This window comes from Erinaceus europaeus, chromosome 2, assembly GCF_950295315.1.
Source record: "Erinaceus europaeus chromosome 2, mEriEur2.1, whole genome shotgun sequence".
Classification (NCBI taxonomy): domain Eukaryota; kingdom Metazoa; phylum Chordata; class Mammalia; order Eulipotyphla; family Erinaceidae; genus Erinaceus; species Erinaceus europaeus.
The window spans coordinates 99,516,616-99,536,420 of record NC_080163.1 but is presented as its reverse complement, the minus strand read 5'-3'; the positions used below and the strand labels follow the sequence as shown (position 1 = coordinate 99,536,420).

The window sequence follows — 19,805 nt, the reverse complement described above, 5'->3', positions numbered from 1 at the left end:
TGATAATATTAACTATTGATTGTCTTTTTGAACCCTAAGACAGCAGGAACCTCACATCTTCACTATAGAGCCCCTACTTCCCCCAGTCCTGGAACCCTTGGATAGGGCCCACTTTCCCGTATACATCTCCCAATCCAAACCAAATAATATTGCATCCGCCGATCACAACCTAACCAAAGCAACGATTGCCATCTCAACATGCTTCACCTCAGACTGTATCCAGAGACTTCACGTGTGGAATGACAACCCTTCAGCTTCATTACTCGGGTGAGACCTTTCCTTTAATAGTACACTCTAATTTCATCTCAGGTAGTTCACTTTCTAACAAAGTCCCATAACCTAGATATACACCAGTTTCTGTGAGAGAGAGCTTATGTGCACACGTATCCATAAACTACTGCAAAATATATACCTGAAAGCAGGATTACACTAGAGTTTGCAGTGAGTACCTCCCTAACACTTCCTCTCCACTATTCCAAGCTTGGGATCCATGATTGCTCAACAAATTGTTTGGCTTCATATGTTAACTCTCTTTTCAATCACCAGGTTCCAGATGCCACCAGGATGCTGGCTAGGCTTCCCTGGATTGAAGACCCCACCAATGTGTCCTGGAGCTCAGCTTCCCCAGAGACACACCCTACTAGGGAAAGAGAGAGGCAGACTGGGGGTATGGACCGACCAGTCAACGCCCATGTTCAGCGGGGAAGCAACTACGGAAGCCAGACCTTCTACCTTCTGCAACCCTCAACGACCCTGGGTCCATGCTCCCAGAGGGATAGAGAATGGGAAAGCTACCATGGGAGGGAGTGGTTATGGGGATTGAGTGGTGGGAATTGTGTGGAGTTGTACCCCTCCTACTTTATGCTTTAAATATAATAAAACAAAAAAAAATATTGGGGAGTCGGACTGTAGCGCAGCGGGTTAAGCGCAGGTGGCGCAAAGCACAAGGACCGGCATAAGGACCCGGTTCGAACCCCGGCTCCCCACCTGCAGGGGCGTCATTTCACAGGCGGTGAAGCAGGTCTGCAGGTGTCTATCTTTCTCTCCCCCTCTCTGTCTTCCCCTCCTCTCTCCGTTTCTCTCTGTCCTATCCAACAACGACAACAACAATAATAACTACAACAATAAAACAACAAGGGCAACAAAAGGGAATAAATAAATAAAAATAAAAACCAACAAAATATGAGAACTTGGATTACATGTCTGGTAGCATATGGGCGTACCATGCACAGCACCATGAATGAAAAGAAGTAGAATTTCATGAGTGATAGAACAGTACTTTGGTATCTATCTTTCCTTATCCCTCTCTCTCAAAAAGCAGAATAAAAATTGGTCAAGAAGAGGAAGTTCAATAATATTGTTTATATGATAGATTCTAGGTGTTCATTTCCTGGCAATACATTAAAATAAAAAAGAATTGAATGTAAAGACATCGTCTGCATGACAAATAGATTAAATATGTGCTAATTTTAAACATAGTTTGAGACATTTATGAACATCAGGTTTTTTTGTTTTTTTTTTGCCTTAAGGCCAACAAAGTGCTAAATTTTCCTGTTATTAGAATACAACCATGCTCCTGAACATATTTTCAGAACTTCAGGAAATACATGCATTTATTTCAGTAACTCTAATTGACTTAAAATCATATTTTCACATAATAACATTTGTATATACTTCATACTTATATTTTTGTTAATACTTAATAATTTTCATAGGCAAAATATTTTTGATGCTTTAAAAAATCACTCTGATAGGATTTCTTTTATATTACTGAAAATGAAGATGTTTTCAAATACTAAAATATACTCATTTATTTACAGTTCCATGAATAGAAAATCTAATCATAAAAAAGTACTTTTAGAAATCAATAAAATATCTTCTTCTTGCAATTTTTTGATAGAAATTGAAAGAGGGAGATAGAGTGAAGATGATAAAGAAAAACACCTGAAGCACTGCTTTGCTTCTCCTGAAGCTTCACTCCCCTGCAGGTGGGGACCAAGGGCTTGGACTCATAACCTTGTGCATGGTAGTGTGTGCACTCTACCATGTGTACCACCAAAAGCTGCTATATTGCTTTGTTGTTGTTGTTGTTGTTTTAATATTAGAAATTAATATGTATAGAATAACACAGCCAAATAATATCAATAATTCTGTGATGAAGTAATACTAATAGTTAATATTATGGTCTTAGATATTGTAGAAGTAAAAGAATAGTAGGATGGTATTGAGTAAGTTTAATTTAGATTTTAGACAAATTGGGATACTCAAGGGCAGTAGCGCAGCGAGTTAAGCGCACGTGGCGCCAAGTGCAAGGACCAGAGTAAGGATCCCTTAGATCCCTTGAAGCCCCTGGCTCCCCACCTGCAGGGGAGTCGCTTCACAGGAGATGAAGCAGGTCAGCAGGTGTCTATCTTTCTCTCCCCCTCCCTGTCTTCCCCTCCTCTCTTCATTTCTCTCTGTGCTATCCAACAACGGACGACATCAACAATAACAATAATAACCATAACAAGGCAACAAGGGCAACAAAAAGGGGAGGGTAATGCTCCTCCAGGAGCAGTGGATTCATAGTGCAGGCACTGATCCCCAACAATAACCCTGGAGGCAAAAAAATGGGATACTCAGTTTCCCTCGTGTGCTAAAGAGTTCTAGGAATTTTTCATTTTATATACACAAAATTATAATCATTGTGCATTCATTAGACATACACTAGTGTAACAATTATTTGCATGTGTATAGCTTAATGAAAATCTTTTGAAGATTTGAAGAACTCAAATGCAGAGGGTAGATTTCTTGGTCTGTTTAAAAATTAAGAGAGTGATGGTGGGATTTAGAGTGCTATATTGAAAAGAGATTTTAGGGGGGCTACAGAGTAGCAGCAGCTGCTTTCCCTCTCCAGGTCAACTAGGAATAACAAAGAGGATCACCTGAACAAGACTAGATCACCAAGATAGAACTAGAATTACTTTGGGAACCCACCACGTCATGGGTGAGTGCAATCATGTGTGGCTCCTAGACAGAGAGGGGCCTAAAGAGAAATTCCTGGGGCTAAAAGCAGCTGCTAACAGCCCAGATGTTTGCCAGTTGAGGCTCCACCTCTGGTCTGAGTTTTATCAACAAACAGACAGCTGAAGGGTGATGTCCTCTAAGACTCACCAAATGCAACTGTGAGTCTCCATTGCTACTGCCTGGTGGAGGCTGGAACAGCAGTGGGAAGGCCATGTACTAACATCAGGGGCAGAGAGCTGACCTAGCAACTCAGATCTTTACTCCTGGTGGTCTGGAGGTGGGGCTATACACTGGAAGCCTTTCCAAATTGTTCTGCTGAGAATCTGGAGACAAGGTTTGAATAATTGCCTCAAGGACTGCTGCCTAGCTGGGCTCTCCTGCTGGTTGAGCATGGAATTGGGCCTGGGCTTTGGACCCTCCGGGTATGTGAGTCTCTTTGCATAACCATTGTGCTATCTCTCCCCCACACTGTTTTATCTCCTGGTCAGAAATGAGTGATTTAAGCTAAAAAAAAGTCTACTTACCGTTAAAAAGCCCTCAGACTCCCAAAGCCTGCTGGGAAGAACATAAAAGGGGTTAACAGCCACAGTGCTTCACTTTAGGGATTGAGATAACATTGAAAAGAGATTTTAGAGAGTGGGGCAGGGGGTGGGGGGTAGCTCAGCGGGTTAAGCACCCAGGGCGCAAAGTGCCAGGACCAGTGTAAAGATCCCCACCTTAGGGGGGTCGCTTCACAAGCAGTGAAGCAGGTCCTTCTCTCGATGTCTTCCCCTCCTCTCTCCATTTCTCTCTGTCCTATCTAGCAAGGATGACATCAATAACAACAACAAACATAACTACAACAATAAAACAACAAGGGCAACAAAAAAGAATAAATATTTTAAAAAGAAAAAGATTTTAGTACAGCTATATAAATTAATAACCCTTCCCACTTAAATGCCTTCAAGTTGCACATACCACGTCTTAGATAAACCTTAGATACCAAGTTGACTGATTGATTACTCATTGATTCTCTGAATACACACATTCTCTTTTATAATAGTAATAGTGTTATTTATTTATTTATTTTTGCTCATCTCAGGCTTTTTTAGATAAACAGAGAAGCAGTTAGAGAGAGGGGAAAAAATTACATCACCAAACACTCCCTTTGATGATGTGGGGGCCAGGCTTCAATCTGGATTGTATGCATGGCAAAGCAGTACATTATCCAAGTGAGCTAATTTGCTGGTCTTGATATATGTATATTTCTATATTTTTTTGATCAGAGGAAAATAATTCTTTTCTGACAAGTTAGAAGTCCTTGGGATAAAAAGGTACACAATATATATTGTTTTCTACTTTAAGCAGTTTAAGTAAATTAAATGTAATTAAAATAAACTTGAAAATTATAAAATCAAATTTGTTTTCATCGTATTAGTTCATTCTTTAGTCTGACAACATCTGCATTATAGATCTTGTAAAATAACTTAAATATCAAAGTACTATTCTTTCTAGGATATATTCACTTTAGAAATCACAAAAGCCAGAATTTAAATACTTTTGGATTTGCCTCAGACTCCCCACCCCCAACTTTTCTCTTTTAATAAATTAAAAAAAAAATTACCCACATAGTATGGGTCGACCTGTCAACACCCATGTTAATCGTGGAAGCAATTACAGAAGCCAGACCCTCCACCTTCTGCATCCCACAAGGATCTTGGGTCCATACTCCCAGAGGGTTAAAGAATAGGAAAGCTATCAAGGGAGGGGATGGGATATGGAGATCTGGTGGTGGGAATTGTGTGGAGTTGTACCCCTCTTATCCTATGGTTTTGTCAGTGTTTCCCCCTTTATAAATAAATAAATAAATATGCAGAAATAACACATCATTGCTAAAATTTCAACTAAAATTCCAACTAAATTTTAACTAACAGGAATTTACCCAACACTATAAAATACATTGTTGTGTTTTAGCATTAATATAATTTGAGATGACAAAATAATGGTTATATAAAAGACTTTCATGCCTGAGTCTCTGAGGTCCCAGGTTCATTCCCCAGCACCACCATATGCCAGAGAGAGATAAGCAGTGCTGTGGTCTTTTTTCTCTAAGTTTTTCTTTTTCTGTATCTCTCATTAAAATAAAATAAAATAAATAAAATAAAGAAATAAGAAATTATGTACATGTTAGAAGCAACAGTAGAAATTAACATCCAGATAAGGGTATTTTTAAAAGTCAATTATTAAATTAAATGTAAATTCTTACAGAGATTTGATGGCAGTTTGTCTTTTAATCCCCTATTTCTCAAAATGCTTACAGCAGGTGATCTTCCAGGAACACAGAGACCAAAGTGTGATCTGCCCCCAGACAATGAAGTGGGTATGTAGTTTCTGGGGAGAGGGGCAAGGGTTGAGACCTTCTGTCTCTAAGTGTGGTTGTTCAGTAACACAATGGGGTGTCTCTGTGGGTTACTTTCTTAAAAAATAAAACTAAGGAGTATTTGTGTATGTACTTACTGATGTTAAACTTAAAAACTTTTACTAACTATGGGCTCAGCCCACTGCTTTACTATACATTTTATAAAGAATAACATGGGTTTTTGTTAATTTAAAGATTAATTGCATGTACTTTACATTTTGACCCAGTCATTCAGATATTCATTAGGTACCTACTATATGTGAAGCATTATTCTAGATGTTGCATTTTCTTATATGTTCCAGTGTTTAAACAATATATTTTAGTATCTTTTACGCTTTGTGAAACTTTTACACGCTCTTTCATCGCTTTATAATGTAATATTATCTTTATTCCGAGTATAGCCAGTAGCCTTACAAAGGAGACACCTACTTTTTTTTCTTGAAATTATACAAATAATTTATTTTTGAAGTCAACGCATAAAGTCAACTACATTTCCCTCCTCCCACCCTCTGCCTCCCAGTCGTTTACTCTTGGACAACAAAGGTTAGGGTAACACTAACACTTAAAAGTACTCCTGAGGGGGAAAAAAAAAAGTTAAGCCTGGAGAAAAACCTATTAAAAAGGATTGAGTCGTATTCCAGTACCTAAAGGTGAGAATGGATTCACCTTTGCCCACATCAGAGCATCATTCAATGAGATAGCAGATTTTCCATCTTCAAGGAAAAATACAGGGCCCTGTACACAGTGAGAGTTGAGGAAAGAGAAGATGAGATTATAAATTTACAACATGCTTTTAAACTTTCAGAAACACTAATGAAAAAAAAAAAAGACTATATCTAGGCCATGCTGATAGGAAACATAAAAATATGAGAAAAATAAGTTTACCCAACTGCTCCCACACTACTATCTTAACATTTTTAACTTTGTATCCCGATGTCTTTCAGAATAGATGCTGTTTTTTTTTTCATTTTAGTTTTTAAAATACAGGTAACAACAGGTACTGTTTGTTTATTAATTTCTACAAAGTTAACTTATTTTACAAAGATGAATAGACTTGGTAATAGGCTTGAATGCACTTTGCTATTTTAATAATAAGGCTACATCAGTACAGCTAGGAATATTATTTAAGCTAGAAACTTTGAAGTTGTGTGTGTCTGTGTGTGCACGTGTGAACACGTGTATAATTTTTTAATCAGAAAAGCTACTTTATTTTTATTTTATTTTATTTGTTATTGAATAAAGACTGAGAGAAATTGAGAGAGAAGGGGGAGATAGAGACGAAGAGAAACAGAGAGACACCTGCAGACCTGCTTCACCGCCTGTGTAGCGACTCCTTTGCAGGTGGGGAGCCAGAAGCTTGAACCAGGATCCTAACCTGTCCTTGCACTTTGCACCACATGTGCTTAACCCACTGCGCTACCGCCTGACTCCCATTTTTATTTTTTATAATATATATTTCTTTATTGGGGGAACTAATATTTTACAGTAAAAAGAAAAATACAATAGTTTGTACATGTGTAACATTTCTCAATTTTCCACATAGCAATTTAACCCCCTCTAAGTCCTCTTCGCCCGCCCGTCAACTTCCAGGACCTGAACCCTCCCCCCACCACCTCAGAGTCTTTTACTTTGGTGCAATACGCCAGGTATATGGTTTTTCAAGTTCATGTGCTTTTTTTCTGTATATTCCACATGAGTGAAATCATCCTTTAGGTGTCTTTCACTTTCTTACTTTTCTAAGCATAATCACTGTCAGTTCCATCCATTTAGTCCCCAAAGGCACATTATAGTCTTTCTTTCTTTCTTTTATCTCACTCAAAGGCAGAAGTTGAAAAACAAGATCAGAAGAGAAAACACTAAGCTGAACCTGGACTGGAGTTGGTGTATTGCACCAAAGTAAAAGACTCTGGGGTGATTGGGGGTGGGGGGGTGTGAGGGGGAGAGTACAGGTCCTAGAAAGGACTACAGAGGACCTAGTGGGGGCTGTATTGTTATCTGGAAAACTGAGAAATGTTATGCATGTACAAACTATTGTATTTACTGTTGAATGTAAAACATTAATCTCCCAATAAAGAAAAAAAAGTGTATGATTTTAAATTAGGTCAACTGTACCATTTACTAGCATATTTACAACTTAGTTATATCAGTGAGTGTATGTCTAAGGAATGGAAAAAAAAAACTTCCAAATTTATATTCTCCAGTGAAAAAATGGAAGAACTTATTTTCTCAATTATGTTCTAATTTCTAATGTTATCAGGATTTTGACCATAATTTCAAATGATATGGCTTGTTGTGAGCAAATTTGTTTCTAGATATTAGAAACCCCATCAAATAAAGTGGACTGTTTCCTCTTAATAGGTAGTTGAAAATCTCATAGTTAAAAAATCCTGGAGGGTTGAGCTCCATCTAAATTGGCCATCTGCACTTTGGTATATATGAGCTAATTAGGAGAGCTTTCCTAAACCTAAGTTTATGTACTGAGAGGTTAAATGGAGAAAATAAAACTGAAGAAGAAAAAGGAAAACGCAGGTACAAAGTGCTAGAAATGCCTTACAAAGGGCACTGGAGTAGTGCTAAAGGTTTATTCTAAAAACAGAAAATTGGTTTTTGCTTTAAATTGCAGTTTCCTAAATTCACTATTTTAGTACTTTATTCCTGAATGTAGGTGGATAATCAACACATATTCTTCCTGTATCCTGTTTGCTTTTTTATTTGGAATAATTGGTAGGCTCTCAAAACTTAGTATCATGCCAAGCAATATTTGGGATTTACATTTTTAGCAAACTATATGTACCTTTTTTTTTGAATGGTTGATCAAAACATACCTTTTTGCTTTAGCTTGGTATGTTGGTATAAGGTATATTAGAGAAGTCGCACTACATTAGAAACATAATAATAAACCAGTAAACTGTGTACATAACTGGGAGCTAGACCTCTTTTTGTCTGATCTATTGCCTCAATTAGTGTTTCACAAAGATTCAGTTTTGTTTACTTCATAAGGACTCTTATGAGTGGTCCTGGATCTGAAATAATGAACGCTTCTCTATTTTCTTGAGCTAATGACACTCCTGTGGCATGTTGAGAGACTCTAGCATCATTTATTATCATTACTTTGATTGTACACTAGGGACCATTCCCTGGGAACTAGTTATCCCTCATGACTGATCTCAGTAATTTTTAATTGCTAAAAAAAGTTTGGTAAATCTATGAAAGCAGAGGCATAATATATCAGGAATATACATCGATCAGGTTTTAACTGCTTTGAGTTTATGAAATAAAAATAAGGATGATAAAGTCTGATCTTTTGAGGTATCATAATTTGCAACTGTGTTTGTTGACTGTTGCTATGTTTCCCTTATTTAATTTCCCTGTGGATATGATTTATATGTATTTCAAAGCATATGTGCTACTCAGTATACATATAATTTGTTACTAAATATACCTATTGCATAAATTGCTGCTTTTCTTTCTTCCTTTCTTTCTTTCTTTATTTCTTTCTTTCTTTCTTCCTTCCTTTCTTTCTTTCTAACTAGAGTACTGCTTAGCTTTGCCTTATGGTGGTGCTGAGGGTTGTATCTGGGAGCTTAGAGCCTCAGGCATGACAGTCTTTTTGCATAATCATTATGCTATCTCCCCCCCACCAATATATATGAATTGCTTTTTTTATGGTAACAGTACAAAGATTCTGACTTTATTTCAAGGGGAGGCATCTATTTACACTAGCTGTGGCAGTATTAAGTACAATACATTTTCCACTTCACCTCAGGCTTCCATAGGTACCTACTTTCATTCAGATTGTTATTTTTAAGATACAATAAATAAATTAAAATGATGAAAATTTACAATGTTTGCCTTTGGTTGTACCTGAATTTTTAATCCTGTAAGACAAGAGATGTGAATATCAGAGTGACTTGGAAGATTTGATCCAGTGACATAGTCTGGTCCAATAATCCCTCTGAGTGGTTCTTCTTTGAGTCTCTTTAGCAAAGTCTTATATACTGTTCTCTGTGAATCAGATGGGAGCGTATATGGAGATTCCTCTGATGAGCTATAATTTCAAAAGATGTTACATATTTTACTTTTATACTATCACAGAATTATTAAGGTTAATATGAGAAATACTGATGACTTAGTTCTTTATAGATGGCAGTGAATCAAGTTGGGGCATAATTTTCAGTGAGAAAAGGACTTTAAAAAGGGAAAAAGGTACAGAATTGTAAATTACTACTGAATACACACTAAGCAAATCAAGACATTATTCTCTAAATATGAATATGAGACAATGTACATTTCCATTAAGGTTGTAATGCACTCTAACTTAATTTTTTTTTAATTATCTTTTTTGTTTTACTGGATAGAGACAGCCAGAAATTGAGAGGGAAGGGGGTGATAGAGAGGGAGAGAGACAGAGAAACACTTGCAGCCCTGCTTCACCACTGTTAAGCTTCCCCCTGCAGGTGGGGACCAGGGGCTCAAACCCCGGTCCTTGCACATTATAACCTATGCACTCAACCAGGTACACCACCACCCGGCCCCAGTGATGCACTCTATAATCTACTTTTTAATCTCATCTTCACTCACCCACAAGTATACTGAGTACAAGCTCTCCATGCATCTAGTTCCACAGAAAGATGTTCAATTTTTAATGGCACTGTCACCTCACGACGTTTCAACAGCTGACTGAAAACACGTAAATAAAATAAATTAATAGCAAAGAATAAAATATATATTTAGAAATACTAGATAAACCTTATTTATTTCTTGCCACCTTGACTCTGCTGCTGGGTCAAATTTTTCATTCCCTTTACTTCAGATAAAGGAGATACAGCAAGACAGAGAAAGGAAGAGGGGCAAGAAACCACAACACCAGAGGTTCCTCCAATACTATAACACTCCCATATGGTCTGGGGCTTACACCCCAGGAGGATGATGGGAAATGTTGTTCAAAAGCATATGTGTGTGCACATATACCTATACATATCTGTGTGTATGCATTTGTAAATGTAAACATGCATTCTTGTGAATATATAGCTTCATTTGTATATTTAGCTGTTAAGTCCTGGCACATTAATGATGTTCAGCAAATATTAGTTGGACAAGTGCTAGAGTTAATGAGTGGATGAATGGACAGACTAAATAATGGATAGAGAATAGTCAGGCCAAGAATATGGTGATTAGTATAGTGGGTGTCTGTGATGAAACGAATGCTGAAAGTAAGAAAGCAAACGAAAGAACATTAAAACAAGAATGTTTAATCCCCTGACCCACACCTGCAGCAGGGAAGATGCACTAGAGGTAAAGCAGTACTTCAGGTGTTTCTCTTTCTCTCTTCTTCCTTAGCTTCTTCCCCTTACCCCTCAATTTCTCTCTGTCCTATCAAGGAGAGAGAGAGAGGGAGAGAGAGAGAGAGAGAGAGAAAGAAGAAGAAGAAGAAGAAAAAGAAGAAGAAGAAGAAGAAGAAGAAGAAGAAGAAGAAGAAGAAGAAGAAGAAGAAGAAGAAGAAGAAGAAGTGAAGAAAAGAAAAAAAAAGTTGCTGCCAGGAGCTCCAGTGATAGTCCTGGTGTCAATTAAAATAGATTAGAGAGACAGGTAGAGAGATAGATAGAATAAATAAAATTTTAAAAAGAATGTCAAATAGAAATGGAAATTCTAATTTCAGTTTTTTGAAGACAAAAATGTGTGAAAACTGAATAAATGTGTTAAGCAGTAATCCATCATGTCAGTGTATAGAATACTGGGAAACATGATTAATTTTGAGATTTTTAGATAAGGCATGACTAGTCCTAGTTTCTACTGTAAGTTTCAGATTGAGTGTGTGTTTTAAGGATCCAGCTATTTGAAATTTAAAAGTAAAACTTGCTTAATAAATAAACAGAATATAAGGCCTCAGAAATAAAATAAGTACTTCTATATTTTATATTTTATGATTACTCTTACTAATTGCCAGTTCTGCTGGGAAATGCTAATTTCCAAGGGAAAATAGGCTTTGATTACATCTCTTCTTCATCACACAGCTACATTTAACATTTCATTAATAGCTCCTAGCTAATCAATTTTATTTCACTTCTGTCTACCAGAAAATTATCATTTTAACCCCAAAATAATACGTTTATTTTTATCAACAATGTAATTAGTAAGAACATGAATTCCAAGTTATTTCTGAGGCTCTCTGTGTAAACTGTTGTGAAAGATGAGAACATCCAGGGGTCTGCAGGTAGCACAGCGGGTTAAACACAGGTGGCGCAAAGCGCAAAGACCAGTGTAAGGATCCTGCAGGTGGGGAGTCGCTTCATAAGTGGTGAAGTAGGTCAGCAGGTGTCTCTATCTTTCTCTCTTTCTCTCTGTCTTCCTCTCCTCTCTCCATTTCCCTCTGTCCTATCCAACAACAACGACATCAATAACTACAACAATAAAACAACAAAGGCAACAAAAGGGAATAAACAAGTAAATAAATATTTTTTAAAAAAAGATGAGAACATTCAAGGTAAAAAACCTGATAGAACACTAATTACCATTCACCAACACTACATCAATAAAAACATATACAAATGATTTGTTCTATAAAAGTAAAATCAAGGAGCTCTGAAGTTTCTTTCTCAACTCATATGTATCCTTTAATTTTTATACAACCGCTTGTTTCTCCTGCTTTCCAAATAAAAAGTCTCTTTTTAAATGACTACTTTCTTCACTACCAAAAATATAGTTAAATAAGAATCTTAAAGTAACAGTTTAATTCTATGTGATCTATTCTACATGTAGATTCTAATACATTTGGGTCTTGTTCAAGAAGTCACTTTCAAACTCTGCTCTTCCTGCCTGCATAGTACACTCATTCTTAAATTCTAGCAGTAGTAATACCTCTTTAGTCTGCCCTTGATGGCCTAGTATTTCACATACATAAGAGGGAGCAGTTAAAAGTCAGGAAGCTAGTTTCTCTCAGAATTCTCTCAGAATGAATAACTGCTGCCCACAAACTCAGCACTTTGAGGAGTTACCTTTTATGCCCACTAAGCAAAACTAGAAGACTCAAATTGTTTTTTATGTAAGGCACTGTGGATATTGTTAATTATCATTAGGTTGTCGCTGGTGTTTTGTCACTCCAGGCCAACTTTTTTCAGATAGAAAGACAGGGTCAGAACCAGAGAGACACAGAGAAAGGTCCCAAAGCATCAACACTTCTTTCAGTGAAGCTAGGGCTGGGCTTGAACTGTGTCACGGCCATGACAAAGCAAATACACCATCCAGGTGAGTTTTCTTACTGGCACAGGTTTTATTTTTAAGGGTAACTTGTCTTAAGCATAATAGTTGAAACTTAGCAAACTGTTAGAAAACATAGGAATTTGGCAGGCAGTTTATGCCTGAATATACAACAGTGACTTACTTACCTGTGACTCACAAATTCCCTTTCCCCTGCTTTTTCCTACCGTAGGAAGTGGATAACTAAATACTTATCTTCTTATAAAGCAGGACATAAAATAAAGCAGGCCACAGAGTTCTGGTCTCGAAGATGTAATCGTTTAGTTGTAAAGAGGATTTTACTTCCTGAATTAAGTGGTCTCTTTCACCCTTCCCTCTCTTTTTGCTCAGGATGAAGAAATTATAAATAAAGAGGGTCAAAAGCTAAGTAACTCAAACATGAGGATGGAGTCCAAGAATGTTAGAGTCAAAAATAAAAAAAAGAAAGAGGGACTAAGAGACAGCTCACCCATAGAGTACATACCTTACCATGCACAGGGCCCTGGGCTCACACACCAGTACCACATAAAAGCACCATGGACAGCACAGGGAGAGCTCCATGAATGCGGGACAGGTGCTGTGGTATTTCTCCTTTCTCTGTGCCTCTCACTCTCTCTAAAATAAAGAATAAAAATAATGGCCGAGGGAGGCGGCTCCTTTGTGTTATGGTAGTGTATGAAGTGCTAGCATTGTATTAAAACAAGAGACACAGGCCCTTGTAGGAATCAAAGACCATCTGTGACTGCCCTGACAGATTTATCTCAAGTGTCTCCAGTAAAGATGAATAAACCCTAAGTGTTTACACTAATAATAGGATTCTTGTTATGTACAGCCCAATTAACATAATCCATTTCTGTCAGTTTATTATAAAGTGCACTCAGTCTTTGGATGCATGCAGCAAGCATTCTGTGCCTTCTATAACACTCTTAGAGACTAGCCAGCTTAGTAAAAATACTTTCTCCAATTTCATAATGGAAGAAAAATTGTTTTTACCTTGTATATTCATAAAGCGCTGGAACAATACTTTGGTACTCTCTTCCGATAGCCAATAACGCACCAATATAGCCACACAATATGAGTAATTCATTTCGGGCTCTAAAAAATATGGAGTCAGTTTTAAAATAGTCTACAATCTCAGCTGTAAAACAAAAGCTTTAGCTTTTTCATTGTCTTATTTTTCCCTAAATAATCCACTTGCTCAGATTTAAAATTACTTGTATATCATGTAAACACTATGAAAGGGTAAAAGAATATCTGTATTTGCCAAAGTGCACGGGTGATTCATCACGTTTTTCATGTGAACATTAATACAGAAATAGCTCAAGACCCTTATTATAAAATATAGCCTCTGAGGACTTAAATTATATGAAAACGGCGTTTAATAGAGGGGTGTGTATTTATTGCTTTCTAGACTTTCAGTCCTGTAACCAATCTAGAAGACTTTGCACACAATAGACATTTATTGTCTTTGCACACAATAGACATTAACCATAACACAAATATGACCACTAATTTGTGAGTTCCAAAGGTGCTCAAAAGGCCTGTGTGTGTCTGTATGTGAGCGTGCACATATGTACATATACCAATATACACATATTATATATCACTAAATGTGAGCACTACAATTTACTAGTTCTATTTCAAATTGACACCTGCATCTCTCCTTAAAAGCATTACACAGGGACTGGGTGGTGGCACACCAAGTACAGTAAATATATTACCATGCACAAGACCTAGGGTCAAGCCCCTGGTTCCCACCTGCAGGGGAGAAGTTCCATGAGAAGTAAAATAGTGTTTCAGGTGTCTGTCTCCCTTTCTACCCACCTCTCTATCTCAATTTCTCTCTGTTTCTATCAAAACAAACAAAATAAAGACCATAATACATATGTAAATATGTATTTTCAAAAGTGTATTTACCCATCCTAGATGACTTTATGTCTAATTTAAACACCAAAATATTATTGTCATAAAAAAGGTTCATTTAGGTATGGAAAGTACTCACTCCGTAGGTAAATAAATTGTGGTATATATATATACACAATGAAATACTACTCAGCTATTAAAAATGGTGAATTCACCTTCTTTACCCCATCTTGGATGGAGCTTGAAGAAATCATGTTAAGTGAGGTAAGTCAGAAGCAAAGGATGAATATAGGATGATCTCATTCATAGACAGAAGTTGAAAAAAAAAGATCAGAAGGGAAAACACTAGGCAGAACTTGAACTGGAGTTGGTGTATTGCACCAAAGTAAGATTCTGGGGTGGCAGGGGGGAGGGTTCAGGTCCTGGAACATGATGGCAGAGGAGGACTTAGTGGGGCTTGTATTGTTATGTGAAAATGTTATGCATGTACAAACTATTATATTTTACTGTCGACTATAAAGCATTACTCCCCAAATAAAGAAATTAAAGGGAAAAAAGTACTCACTCAGTACATGTATGTAAGAGTAATTTTTCAGTTCGAATATAACTCAGTAGATCAAGAACAGGATAAATGGTATCCAAAGCCCAGTTTGAACTATTGATGCATTCTGGCAAAATAAATCAAATAGAAAATTCTCTAAACAATAATATTCAAATATGTTCATTTAAATTTTAACTCACACAATTAATTCCCCTCTGGTCAGTTCTCTCCATCTCTATTTTCTTTTTCATTTTATTTTATTTTATTTTATTTATTATTGGATAGAGACAGAGAGAATTTGAGCGGGGAGGGGGAGGGAGACAGGGAGAGAAACAGAGAGACACCGGCAACCCTGCTTCACCACTTGTGAAGCTTTCCTCCTGCAGGTGGGGACCAGGGGCTTGAACCTGGCTCCTTGCTCACTGTAATGTGTATACTTAACCAGGTGCACCACCACCTAGCCCCTCCATCTCTATTTTCAAGACCACAACTATCTACCTGTTACCTGCTCTCAGGTCCCTATTGTTTATAATCAGCAATCTTTATCCTGCTTGAATTGAGGATGACTACTGCTTGATTTTAGGGTTGATTATCAATATGAATGAAAAGACCAAATAAATTAGCAGAATTTAAATAATTTTTTCTGCATGCCAAATTACAGTTAGGCATTTATCTGAGCTATATTTAATCATGAGACCAATGAGAAACTTACCTTTGATAAAGCCAATACCAATAGGAAGAGCTTTTTCAGGTTCTTGACTTAATAAATAATACTTTATACTTTCAAATATATTGCCTTCTGCTTGGGCTGCCTCTGCTAACTTCATACATTCTTCAACTGTGGGAAGCTTGCACTAGAAATGGGTTTGATGACAGCATTACTAACACTTATAGGGATAAAAGCCACTGTATAAATACTAAATGTATTTAATATGTATTATTGTTATTGCTGTTGCTCAAGATAGATATGAATGAAATAATCTATAAATAATTTATATTAGGAGCACACATTTATGGAAATACCTGTAGGCTCAAATCATAATAAGCACAGTTATTAGATAGCAGATCTGTGAATTTTCAGGACATAAACAATAGAAGACAACATAAATTGACCTGATTGTGACATTGAAATTAGCACCAGCAAATGTAACTTAAAAATAAATGCTAGTCGGGCGGTAGCACAGCGGGTTAAGCGCAGGTGGCGCAAAGCACAAGGACCGGCATAAGGATCCCGGTTCGAACCCCGGCTCCCCACCTGCAGGGGAGTTGCTTCACAGGTGGTGAAGCAGGTCTGCAGGTGTCTATCTTTGGGAGTTGGGCTGTAGCGCAGCGGTTTAAGCGCAGGTGGCGCAAAGCACAAGGACCGGCATAAGGATCCCGGTTTGAACCCCGGCTCCCCACCTGCAGGGGAGTCGCTTCACAGGCGGTGAAGCAGGTCTGCAGGTGTCTATCTTTCTCTCCTCCTCTCTGTCTTCCCCTCCTCTCTCCATTTCTCTCTGTCCTATCCAACAACGACAACAACAATAATAACTACAACAATAAAACAACAAGGGCAACAAAAGGGAATAAATAAATAAAATAAAAAAAAATAAAATAAAAAAAAAAATAAATAAAATAAATGCTGAAGCCAGTTACTTTACAGAAAAATACTGACCAAATAGAGACATTAGAATTATTACAAAAGACAAAGAAATCACAGTGGGTACAGTCTTACATTTATCTACATTCGACTTTCATTAGGTCTTTGAGACAAAACTCTATTTCAAGCAGAAGCAGATGATGTACAAGCTCTACAAGTTTGAGCTCCAAATATTTTGAAATGTCAGAAACAAGGTATTCTGAATCTATGAAATTTCATGAAAACAAAATGAAAAAACAACACTATTTTTATTTGTTTGTTTGCTTTGCTGTTTTCTGTTACAACTGAGAGGCTATTCCTCCCCAATCTACACTCTTATGTTCCCATAAGTTAGCCAAAAATTTAGTTGTCTGGTCTATCAAATTCCAATATACTAATTATTTCTGAAGTTTAAATGTTAAAATGTATTGGTTTCTAAGCAACACATAAATAGCCTGATGCTTTGTCACACTCAGTAAGACTGAGTTACCACCGCAAAACAATAGTCTGTGCTGCCTCCAAGTAATGTGCTGTATCCGCAATAAAGTCATCAGTTCTCCTTCCTTTGAGATCTGTCACTTCACTTCTTTTTTTCTTGTTCTTTTTTCACTTCTTTGTTACAATCCCTTAAGTTACTAAAATGGTTTATTCAATGTACTTATTAATGTATTTATTCAATAGTTATATATTATTATTTATAAATTAGGTAGACTGCATTGGGGAGACTGTTCACTGGGCAGAGAGCAAACTGCCATATGTGACACACAGGTTCGAGCCCTGGCACCACACGGGAGGTGTCCCAGCAATGGAGAAAGCACTGGTGCTGTAGAATCTCTCTTTTTCTCTCCCTGAATAAAAAAGTTGACTCTAGAGTGGTAAAAACGGACATGTGTGAGGCCCTCATTTTTGAAAAAAAAAGAAAAATAGGTAGGTACACTGAACATTTATAGATCTCCTAGAAAAACGTTACAATGACTAAATTTAAAGAATCTCTTCCCATATAATTTTTAGTTATTCACCAAAAGCTTGTTATTTACTGAATAACTATTACATGCTAGTAATGTGCCTTCACTTTCATATATGCTCAAAGAGGAGGGAGAATTAAAAAAAAAAATGACACCACTGAACCTCTCATTCTCAAATAGACCACAACAAAATGAGTAAAAGGGTCATCCTTGCAATTTGTAGTTTCTTTCCTATTTTGAAATTCTAAACATAATTTAGGCTAAGGCAATGTTTGGATATATAGTTTTTTAGCATTACTAATAAAACTGTTCAGAACTATTAATCTTTTATACAATTTCTCTAAAGACAATAATAAAATATGACCAAAGAACCCATTTATTTTCTTTTAGAATGTGTGATGAAAAGGAAAAGACCATGTGAAACCACTCTCGCCCTTATATCTGTGTAAACAAGACAAGTCATTTAGCTTCCTTTATCTTAAGACTAGCACATCTGCAATTCTTGCCTCAATGAAATATTAGTGTAATTAAAATAATAAAAGTTAATCTAAAGTGTGATGGAGAAAATATTCCTACCCCATTCCAATATGCATTTTACTTTCAACATAAAATGGCTTTTATTTATCCTTCTTATTAAAGCTAAGTGCAGCTCACTTAAAAAAGAATGTGTAGACTTCAAAAATGTTAAAATCATTCAAGATGAGTACTAATTTTGACCATCCTTTCACATGTATTTTTTTTTTTTTTTTTTTGCCTCCAGGGTTATTGCTGGGGCTTGCACTACAAATCCACTGCTCCTGTGGCCTTTTTTTTTTTTTTTTTTCCTCAATTATTTTTGGATAGGACAGAGAGAAGTTGAGAAGGGGGAGGAAGACAGAGAGGGGACAAGAAAGACAGACACCTGCAGACTTGCTTTACTGCTTTGAGGCAACCCCACTGTAGGTGAGGAGATGGGCTGGAATCAGAATCCTTACATGGTTCCTTACACAGGTCCTTGAGCTTCCTACTATGTGCGCTTAACCTGATATGCCACCGCCTGACCCCCTTATGTATTTCCTTCTCTTTCTCCCTCTCACACACAAACACATATTCACATGCTTTGAGCTTATTATCTGTATTAAACTCAATAGTCTGTGTTGTTAAACGAATAGAACCACTTGCCCACTGGGGAAAAACAAAAGAAAACAAAGTTCAAATAAGTGAAACACTTTTTTAAAATTAAAGATGAGAAAATGTATCCCTTTTTTTTTGCCTCAGGGTTATTGCTGGGGCTCAGTATATCCTACTTCTTAAGAGAACTGTATACATCTTATACCATAAATAAAATTATAGATACATTAGGTACTTAAAAAATTATGCACGTGCAAGTTTACAATCTGCTTTTTTATATGATTATTTACTATCAACCCAGACAATAAACATATAATACAGAAATATAGAACTGTACTCTGATTTACATAAGCAAACTTCCAACTGTTTAGCAGTTTGGCTGTTTTTATATGTAATCTTGGTACAAATATTCCTATATTCTGCATAGGAACATTTTTAAAGTGCTTTGAAATAATGCAAATAATGTATTTCATTGTGCTTCATTAATTCTTTTAAAGTTCTTAAAATGTTTATTTTTTTCAGTTTTTATTTATAAAAAGGAAACATTGACAAAACCATAGGATAAGAGGGGTACAACTCCACACAATTCCCACCACCAGAACTCTGTATCCCATCCCCTCCCCTGATAGCTTCTCTATTTATCCTTCTGGGAGTACGGACCCAGGGTCATTATGGGTTGCAGAAGGTGGAAGGTCTGTTTATTTTTGTTTTAAACATATATTTAATTCTTAATTATCTTTATTTATTGGATAAAAATAGCCAGAAATTGAGAAGGAAAGGGGTGATAGGGAGAGAGACACTTGCAACACTGCTTCACCACTCGTGAAGCTTTTCCCCACTCGTGAAGGTGGGGACTGAGAGCTTGAATCTAGGTTCTTGTGCACTGTAATGTGTGCGCTCAACCAGGTGCGCCACCACCCAGCCCAGGTCTGTTTATTTTTAAAGAGTTACCATACCTGTACCTTAAGATACAAAGTGGTGGGAGTCGGGCTGTAATGCAGCGGGTTAAGCGCAGGTGGCGCAAAGCACAAGGACCGGCATAAGGATCCCGGTTCGAACCCCGGCTCC

The 19,805-nt window shown here is 36.9% G+C and overlaps 1 protein-coding gene across 3 annotated transcripts in view; it reads right to left on the bottom strand.

Annotated features, from left to right (window-relative positions):
* Positions 1–5,880: 5,880 nt before the first annotated feature.
* Positions 5,881–19,805, bottom strand: part of WDR17 (WD repeat domain 17) — an 85,737-nt gene continuing 71,812 nt past the window's right edge. For 2 of the 3 annotated variants that reach the window (XM_060184525.1, XM_007528263.3), the window contains 6 exons: positions 15,757–15,898; positions 15,069–15,171; positions 13,634–13,735; positions 9,986–10,084; positions 9,269–9,452; positions 5,881–6,139 (listed from right to left, as the gene is read on the bottom strand). In XM_060184525.1, the coding sequence (XP_060040508.1) occupies positions 6,020–6,139; positions 9,269–9,452; positions 9,986–10,084; positions 13,634–13,735; positions 15,069–15,171; positions 15,757–15,898 (750 nt within the window). In that variant the 3' untranslated portion in view covers positions 5,881–6,019. The remainder of the gene's footprint in view (positions 6,140–9,268; positions 9,453–9,985; positions 10,085–13,633; positions 13,736–15,068; positions 15,172–15,756; positions 15,899–19,805) is intronic. The other variant, XM_060184534.1, reaches the window with a different exon arrangement.